The sequence below is a fragment of the Mesoplodon bidens genome, assembly GCF_964165515.1.
Source record: "Mesoplodon bidens genome assembly, chromosome: 2".
NCBI lineage: Eukaryota > Metazoa > Chordata > Mammalia > Artiodactyla > Ziphiidae > Mesoplodon > Mesoplodon bidens.
In genome coordinates this window covers 186,675,890-186,684,205 of record NC_138177.1, presented here as the reverse complement: position 1 = coordinate 186,684,205, position 8,316 = coordinate 186,675,890, and the positions used below count along the sequence as shown (strand labels likewise).

Below are 8,316 nucleotides of genomic sequence, written 5' to 3'. Positions count from 1 at the left end.
GGGGGCGGGGCCTCGTCCTCCACGGCGGCTGCGCGACGCAGGTGAGAGGCGGCGGTGCAGGTGAGAGGCGGCGGTGCAGGTGAGAGGCGGCGGTGCAGGTGAGCCGGACGCGGTGGGGTCGAGCTGGCGCGGAGGAAACCCACCCCCACTGAACTGGGCGTGGGAGGGGGCGGCCGAGGACCCGGATCCCGCCCTGGCCCGGACCCCGGGCCCCTGACCCATCCCTGGGCCTCAGCTGGAGCAGGACCCACCCGAGCCCCGGGTCTTAGCGCGGAGCCACCCGGAGCTCCCTTAGCAGGCGAGACTGGGGCTGGGGTGCCGGAGGGTTGCCCCCTTTTCCCTGGGGTCCTTCAGCTTGCTGTCAGCCACAGGGCTCCGGTGCTCAGGCCGGCCTCAGGACGAGCCCTGACCTTGGGACCGTGGACTGCCCCTGGGGGAGCCTTGGCGGTGCCCTGCATCACCTCCCCAGAGCTGGCAGGCTGCCCGCCCCCGGCCGCGCCGCCCGTGCCCTTCCTGTTGTTTCCAAGCTCTGAAAGGCTGCTGGTACCTCCTGTTGGCTGCTGGCTCAGGTTCTGGGCAGGAAGGCCAGGCCCACAGGATGTCTGGTGACCAGGAAGGTAGCCCTGAGGGCCTCAGAGGCCGTCTGCTCGGTGGACAGAAGACTGAGGGCCTGAGAGAGGGGAGGGGTGTTCTGGAAACCTCCCGAGTGTTATCTTTCTGAGGCCAGGCCCGGCTGTCCCCCACACCTGAAGACAGGGTGAGCTCACCTCTGGGCACTCCACCCAGTGCCAGGCATGCGGCCAAGCCGTGCGGCCTGCAGGGCCTCAGCAGCACCTACTGGGCCCCATCAGATGCTCCCAGCAGCCTGGGTGGTGGGCAGGGAAGGGTGTGCGGGCCCATTTTCCCCAAAGATGTAGGACAGGATCTTAGAACAGTGCATGATTTGCCCGCAGAGTGGAAGGCAGACCCTGCCCAGGCACACAAGTATGCTCTCCTGGCTGAGCTTTCACCACACCTCGGGCGACCGGGCTCCCACAGTGCTCCCAGCACCAAGAGCACAGGAACCCCCATGCCCAAAGGGATGAGAGCTTGTCCTGGACATGAGGTGAGACACAGCTGAGTCCCCAGGGCCTGTCAGAGCCACACCGCAGTGCAGGCCCCAGGCACCCAGGGAGGCAGGGGCTGAGGTGCCCAGCGGCACCCACTAATGCTTGGGCACTTGGATGTTTGTGGAGTGACTATATGAATGCCAGCAGAATCCAGAGCAGGCCTCTGGCCTGGGGCACTTCTGGACTCCCTGGGGCTGGGGGAGGGCCTGTGGCTGTCTTCAGAGTGTGAGAAAGCCTGTGGTCCAGCTGCCCCTCTGTGTGGGACGGGTACAGTTACAGTAGGAGTGAGAAGACTGGTGTCTGTCCATCTGTCGGCAAACGCTGACCCCGCAGCCTCTACTCTGTGTGTTGCGATGCAGCTTCAAGCAAGGAAGGGCGTGGCCCTCCGGCCTCAGCCCACAGTCTGTCTCTCCACGGTGCTTATCCTTTTACCTACTGTGTGGACTTCCTGTCTTTGTAGCGGGGCCGGGCTGTCGGTCTCACTCACATTGCACCGGAGTGGGTGCCTGGCTCTGGGTTGGGACTCAGCAAATACTTCTTCAATTAGTAGGAACAGACATACACTCAGTAGAGACAGACTATAAACAAGCAAGAAAACCTGAGCAGAGATGCCTCCCACAAGTGAGACGTGGCAGTGATTTGACAAGCCTGAGTGTCAGGGGGGCCGTGCTAAGAGCTGTGGGCCGTGTGCCCGGCAAAGGGCCTGGCCGGGCCAGGCCCATGTGTCTGCGAGTGTGTGACCCGAGCAGAGCAAGGTGGGCTCCTGGGGAGGAGGGGCTGGCCTGGGGGTGGGGGTTATCATGGGCTTTCACTGGGGAGCAGCAGTATCCCAGCTGTTTCTTTCCAACTGCCCCTGCCCTCCCTCCCCGAAATAACGACACAAGGAGGGAGCCTACTCACCAGGAGACAACCCACAGCCTGACTCCCTGTGTGTTTCAGCTCCTGTTGAAATGGATGACTTGGAGTCAGAGTTTAATCTGAAAGTTGTCCTGGTCAGTTTCAAGCAGTGTCTCAATGAGAAGGAAGAGGTGCTGCTGGACCACTACCTCGCCAGCTGGAGGGGGCTGGTCAGGTGCGTGCGAGGGCCTTTCCTGGCCACGCGTCCCACTTGCGCCACCTGCATCCCGCCAGCACTTGTAGGCACCTGCCGGCCCGGTGCTGGTCTGCTGTCCTCACTCGCGGCCCAGAAGGCGGGGGGTGCTTTCCCCCGCACCCCCAGCTGAGCGCCTGCCTCCCTCGCGCAGGTTCCTGAACAGCCTGGGCACCATCTTCTCGTTCATCTCCAAGGATGTGGTGGCGAAGCTGCAGATCATGGAGCAGCTGTGCGGTGGCCCCCAGCAGGAGCACTATAGCACCCTGCAGGCCATGGTGGCCTACGAGGTGGGCAGCCAGCTGGTGGACCTGGAGCGGCGCTCCCGCCACCCCGACTCGGGCTGCCGGACGGTGCTTCGGCTGCACCGTGCCCTGCACTGGCTGCGGCTCTTCCTGGAGGGCGTCCGCACCAGCCCTGAGGACGCGCGCACCGCTGCGCTCTGCACTGACTCTTACAATGCCTCGCTGGCCGCCTACCACCCTTGGATCATCCGCCGCGCTGTCACCGTGGCCTTCTGTGCACTGCCCACACGCAAGGTCTTCCTGGAGACCATGAACGTGGGGTCCCCCGAGCAGGCCGTGGAGATGCTGGGCGAGGCCCTGCCCTTCATTGAACGCGTCTACGACATCTCCCAGAGGCTCTACGCCGAGCATGCCCTGCTGGACCTACCCTAGGGGCTGGCAGGCCCAGGTGGGGTGGGCTTCCCCTAATCCAGAGCTGGGGGCAGCCGGGACCCATCAGTCCCACCGTGGAACTTTCTGGGTCCCCCTGTGAGCTGAGCTTGTCGGGAGCCATTCAGAGCCTCCAGCCACTGCAGACAGGCTTCACGGAGAAGGCAGACGCTGGCCGTCTGCTCCACGCCTGACCTCTCCTTTGCCTGGGCATCTCATCTTTACCCTCAGCTAAGTTACACCCATGTCCACTCAGGCCTCTCCCGGGTGAAGTGCAGAAAGCAGGCAGTGGGGGGCAGGATCAGTGTTCGTGGAAAAGCTGCCACTGCCTGGGGGTCAAGTCTGTGAGCTTCGGGGAGTCATGGGGCCCAGGACGCAGTGTCTACCCAGCTGGGCTGCCTTGGGCCCCTCTGTAACGGCTGGCTGTCCCCAGGACAGGGAGAGAGTCCTGGACAGGGGTCAGCACTGTAGGCTTTCTCCCCGCCCCTCGCCTCTTCAGCCAGGGGCCCACGTGTCCTCCGCGGTGAGAGCAGGACCTGAAGCCCCGAGGGAAGGCCTGCCCTGCGGCCACCACCCTGCACACACGTCAGCGGCCGCCTACAGCCTAGAGTCTGCACAGCACAGCCCGAGAGCCCCCAGGATCCCACTCCTCTGGGCCAGTGCTGGCCTCTCCCTCCCCAGCATCCAGCGAGATGCTGTGCTCCCTCTTCCCTGCCCTTTACTGCTCCATCCCCGTGGAGCTCAGGAGACCCAGGATGACATAGCACAAGGTGGGGGCCTCGACCGCTTTGCCTCAGTGACAGGCTGGCAGGTGGCCACACCCAGCCCGGCCATCACCCAGTGCTTGGGGGCCTGGCCCCACCCACTGCCTCTTCACGGTGAGGCCAGGACCTCAGGTGCCAAGGGGACATTATTCATCATGCAGCAAATGTACATAAGTGCAAGCTTTCAGGCACCCTTAGAAGCTGTAATACGGGTGATGGCTTTTCCAAAATAAATAAACTGCACGTAGCAGAACGACTGCTCTCCAGGACGGGGGTGTTGGGTGTGCCAGGTACCTGCTGCCAGGCAGTCAGGGCCGTGTCAACCACAGGGACGTGAGGTATGCCCCGGCCAGTGCTGGGGTCCTGCCCGTCTCTGTGCATGCTTTAGCCCTGCCAAGCCCCATCTGTTGCCAAGGTCCACATTATCCCCACTTTACAGGTGAGAAAACTGAGTCACAGAATCACCTAAGTGGCTGAGTTGGAAACACAGGTCTGAGGCCAGCCACACAGTGTAGAGAGAAGGAAATTTGCTTTGACTGCAGCCAGTGGAGGGGGTATGCTCACGCCATGGCAGTGGCCTGGACAGAAAGCGGATGCCTGTCCGGGAGGGTCCTCTCAGACGCTGCCCAAAGGCCAGAACTGAAGAGCAGTGCCCAACACAAGCCACCTCCAAGTCCCCACACTCAGCAGGGACCAGAGCCTGGTGTGCCTGCAAAGGCCAGTGACTCTGGGGGAACAGCCTGGGGTTCCCCCGGGCCAGAGAGTGAGGGCTGCATGCGTGTGCACATGTGCATGCAATGGTGCAGGGGCAGGCCCTGCACGTGCATGTAGCGTGTGTGCTGTGCCACGTGTGCGCGCCCCACAGGGCAGTGGGGACAAGCAAGGACTAGATCCCTAGACCACGTCCCATAAATGTCGGCCGGGCCCCACCGTACCCCAGGGCCATCGCTAGCCTCCCCCAGCTCCTCTGGGTGCCTGTGGCCTGGTTCAGTGAGGCCCCCAGCCCCAGACTGGGGGCGACGGGTCCTCAGGCACCCAGAGGCTAAGCGGGAGCTGCTGGCCTGGCCCCCAGGCCCCCGGCACACCCTGGGGCTGACCTGGCTGCAGCAGCCCGTTTGGTTATGGCATTTCCTCCCTCGCTTGCCTGCCGCTCCTCAGGCCCAGCTGTGAGCCCGGCCCGCACAGGCAGGGCCCAGGCTGGTGTGCGCATGGCCGGCCACGGGACCCCGCAGCTTCTAGGCCTTAGACCCTCAAGGTGCACTGTCCCCAGGCAGGCCAAGAGCCCACGGCCTCCCCCTCGGGACCCTCCCCACCCAGGCCGCAGGGTGAAAGCCGGGCCAGCCGGCCATCCACTGTCCTCCTGGCTGGCCTGCAGGGCTGTGGGACACCCCCCGCCTCAGGCTGCCCCTGGGCCTGCTGAGGGAGCCACCCCTGCAGTCCCCCGCCCCAACTGCCGACAGTGCCTCCCCAGGGCTAGAGGGAGTGTTTCTGTGCCCACAGCTCTTAGCACGACCCCCCTGACACTCCCTGGGGCATTGGCACCTCCAAGCCTGTCTCACAGGCAGCCGGAGAATCCAGGCCCCTCTGGCAGACGGGTCCGGGGTGACCCCTCTCCAGGAATAGGTGGGTGCCAGGGCCTTGGGCACAGGCAGGTAGCAAGGTCACAGTCAGCGGCTGCCCAAAGCCTGCCTGCCTGGGTCGCTGTCAGCCAGAGAGCCTAGTGGCGGCATCAGGGTAAGAGCCCAACATGAGCACACCCGTGGGGCCCAGGAGATGGAGGACGTCTCCAGGGCCCTGAGCCGGCAGGTGAGGACAGGCAAGCGCTTTGCTAAACAAATTCTCCGCCCCGACTCCCCATATCTGGGGCCCTGGTCAGTCTGCCCACTTGCTGTCCCTGCTGGAAGCTGCTACCTGCCATGCCAGGCCTGGCTCTCCTGGGCCTTGCGGCTGTCCTGGGCGTCAGGGCAGGGGCCCCGCTGTGCCTGTCCCGGCAGCTCAGCCAGCCAGGGGACTACGTGCTGGGGGGCTCTTCCTCCCTGGGCTCAGCTGAGGATGCTCTTGTCCCCTGGGCTGCTCTGGGCACTGGCCACGATGATGGCCGTGGAGAAGATCAACAGCGGGTCCACCCTGATCCCCAGGCTGCGCCTCGGCCACAACCTCTTCGACACGTGCTGGGAGCCCGTGGTCGCCGTGAAGCCCAGCTTGGTGTTCATGGCTAAGGCCAGCAGCCGCAGCATCGCTGCCTACTGCGATTATACGCAGTACCAGCCCCACGTGCTGGCCGTCATTGGGCCCCACTCGTCCGAGGTCGCCCTGGTCACCGGCAAGTTCTTCAGCTTCTTCCTCGTGCCGCACGTGCGCCCCCCAGCCCGTGGCCCCCCTCCTGCCCGCCTCGGGAGCCCCCGAGTCAGGAGCTGCCTTGGGCCCGCAGGTCAGCTACGGCGCCAGCACGGACCGGCTGAGCAGCCGCGAGACGTTCCCATCCTTCTCTCGCACGGTGCCCAGCGGCCGTGGTGGAGCTGCTACAGGAGCTGCACTGGAACTGGGTGGCCGCCGTGGGCAGCGACGACGCGTACAGCCGGCAGGGCCTGTGCCTCTTCTCTGGCCTGGCCGACGCCAAGGGCACTTGCATCGCGCGCGAGGGCTGGGTGAAGCAGGGCAGCGTGCAGGTGGTGAGGGGTTCTCCTCCCCGGCGCTGCCCGCACCCTCTTCAGCTACAGCATCCACTACAGGCTCTCGCCCAAGATGTGGGTGGCCAGCGAGGCCTGGCTGCCCTCAAATCTGGTCATGACGCTGCCCGGCATGGACCGGGTGGGCACCGCGCTCGGCAGCCCGCATCAGGGCGCCCAGATGCCCGAGTGCCTGTCCTATGTGCGGACATGCCTGGCCCTGGCCGCCGACCCCGCCTACTGTGTCTCGCTGGACACGGAGCGGCCAGGCCTGGAGGAGCACGTGGTGGGGCCGCGCTGCCCCCAGTGTGACTGCATCACCCTGGAGAACGTGACCGAAGGGCTGCTGCACCGCCAGACCTTCGCGGCCTTCGCAGCCATGTACGGCGTGGCCCAGGCGCTCCACGACACGCTGCTCTGCGACACCTCGGGCTGCCCTGGGCGGGAGCCCGTGCGGCCCTGGCAGGTGAGGGCACGGGAACTGTGCCACCAGCGCCCCGAGGGAGGAGGGATGGGAGGACAGGTCTGGGCCGGGGGTCTCCCCGCGCCCCCCGCCAGCTCCTGGAGAACACACACAACCTGAGCCTGCGGTTCGACAGCAACGGGAACGTGGACGTGGATCATGGCCTGAAGCCATGGGCACGGCGGGACCGGACGCCCACACTGCGCACCGTGGGCACCTTCAACGGCAGCCTGCAGCGCTGGCACCCCAGGTGAGCTGGCACATGCGGGGAAAGCAGGTGAGCGCCGGCCCCGCCAGAGGGAGCGGGGCGGCTCCCAGGGCTCGGGCAGCTGCAGCCAACCGTGCGGAGCCTGAGCCCCGGGCTCCGGGCCAGGAGCCCGGGCCCCAGTGCTCACGGCCGTGCAAGGAGGGCCAGGTGCGCCGCGTGAAGGGCTTCCACTCCTGCTGTTACAACAGCACCGACTGCAAGGCTGGCAGCTACCAGCGCCACCCAGGTGAGCCCTCCGGGGGGCCTTCCCACGCTGTCGCACGAGCGAGGGTGGGTCCCCGCAGGGTCGGGGGCACAGGCCTGGCTCTGAGGCCAGAGGCCGTGGCAGGGGTGAGGCTGGGGGAAGCCGATGGCCCCCAGCACCCCCTCTCCTCCCCCCGCCCTCTGTGGCAAGTGTGACCAGGACCACGGGTCCCCGGACTGCAGCACCGGTGCCTCTCCCGCCAGCCCAAGTTCCTGGGGCTGCTTCTGCTCTGGGCCCGGCTCTGGGCCTGGTGCTGGCAGCCTTGGGACTCTTCATCTGGCGCCAGCACAGCCCATGGTTCGGGCCTCGGTGGGGCCACAGGCCTGCTCTGCCTGGGCCTCGTCTGCCTTGGCGTCCTCCTGTTTCCCGGCCAGCCCAGCCCTGCCAGCTGCCTGGCCCAGCCGCCACTGCCCCACCACCCGCTCACCGGCTGCCGGAGAACACCCTTCCTGCAGGTGGCTGAGATCTTCGTGGGGTCAGAGCTGCCGCCGAGCTGGGCAGACCGGCTCTGCAGCCGCCTGTGGGGCGTTGGCTGGTACATTCCCGCCAGAGGTGGCGACAGGCTGGCAAGTGCCGCCCACGGAGGGGCTGGTGCACTGCCACGTGCGCTCCTGGGTCAGCTTCGGCCTGGTGCACGCCACCAACGCCACGCTGGCTTTTCTCTGCTTCCTGGGCACCTTCCCGGTAAAGAGCCGGCCTGGGGGCTGCCACGGCGCCCGCGGCCTGACCTCTGCCACGCTGGCTACTTCATCACCTGGGTCTCCTTCGTCCCCCTTTGCCGACGTGCACGTGGTCTCCCAGCCCGCTGTGCGGATGGGCGCCATCCTCTTCTGTGTGCTGGGCATCCTGGGCACCTTCCACCTGCCTAAGTGCTACCTGCTGCTCTGGCGGCCAGACCTCAACACTCCTGAGTTCTTCCTGGGAGGGGGTCCTGGCGATGCCAGAGGGCGAGGCGGCAGTGGGGGGCGGGGAGGAGACTCAGGGAAAAAACAAGCAACCCCTGACCCGGTGACCCCACCCCAGTGAACTCATACC

General features: G+C 66.1%; 2 protein-coding genes across 7 annotated transcripts; both read left to right on the top strand.

Moving 5' to 3' along the window:
• Window positions 1–6: 6 nt before the first annotated feature.
• CPTP (ceramide-1-phosphate transfer protein) lies at window positions 7–3,890 on the top strand. Of its 6 annotated transcripts, none has more exons than XM_081226112.1 (4): window positions 7–60; window positions 954–1,105; window positions 2,049–2,181; window positions 2,354–3,890. In XM_081226112.1, the coding sequence occupies exons 3-4, from the start codon at window positions 2,060–2,062 to the stop codon at window positions 2,874–2,876; spliced, it is 645 nt and encodes a 214-aa protein (XP_081082238.1). In that variant the 5' UTR covers window positions 7–60; window positions 954–1,105; window positions 2,049–2,059; the 3' UTR covers window positions 2,877–3,890. The 6 variants fall into 6 exon arrangements, with proteins under 6 accessions (XP_081082238.1, XP_081082239.1, XP_081082240.1 ...); XM_081226113.1 differs by having other exon boundaries at window positions 7–79; XM_081226111.1 differs by having other exon boundaries at window positions 60–98.
• Window positions 3,891–5,553: 1,663 nt separating this feature from the next.
• TAS1R3 (taste 1 receptor member 3) lies at window positions 5,554–8,293 on the top strand (the record flags this gene model as incomplete). The annotated part of the gene is given in 13 exon segments (XM_081215988.1): window positions 5,554–5,693; window positions 5,695–5,992; window positions 6,069–6,139; window positions 6,141–6,312; window positions 6,314–6,772; window positions 6,865–7,003; window positions 7,006–7,046; window positions 7,143–7,335; window positions 7,441–7,817; window positions 7,822–8,020; window positions 8,023–8,053; window positions 8,055–8,250; window positions 8,252–8,293. Coding segments are annotated over 13 exon segments (2,358 nt in total).
• Between the last annotated feature and the right edge of the window lie 23 nt (window positions 8,294–8,316).

Excerpts from the sequence above, each read along its gene's own strand:
- CPTP (XM_081226112.1), top strand. The coding sequence starts at position 2,060 with ATGGATGACTTGGAGTCAGAGTTTAATCTGAAAGTTGTCCTGGTCAGT. Across the intron at positions 2,182-2,353 it reads AGCTGGAGGGGGCTGGTCAG|GTTCCTGAACAGCCTGGGCA; the intron begins GTGCGTGCGAGG and ends TCCCTCGCGCAG.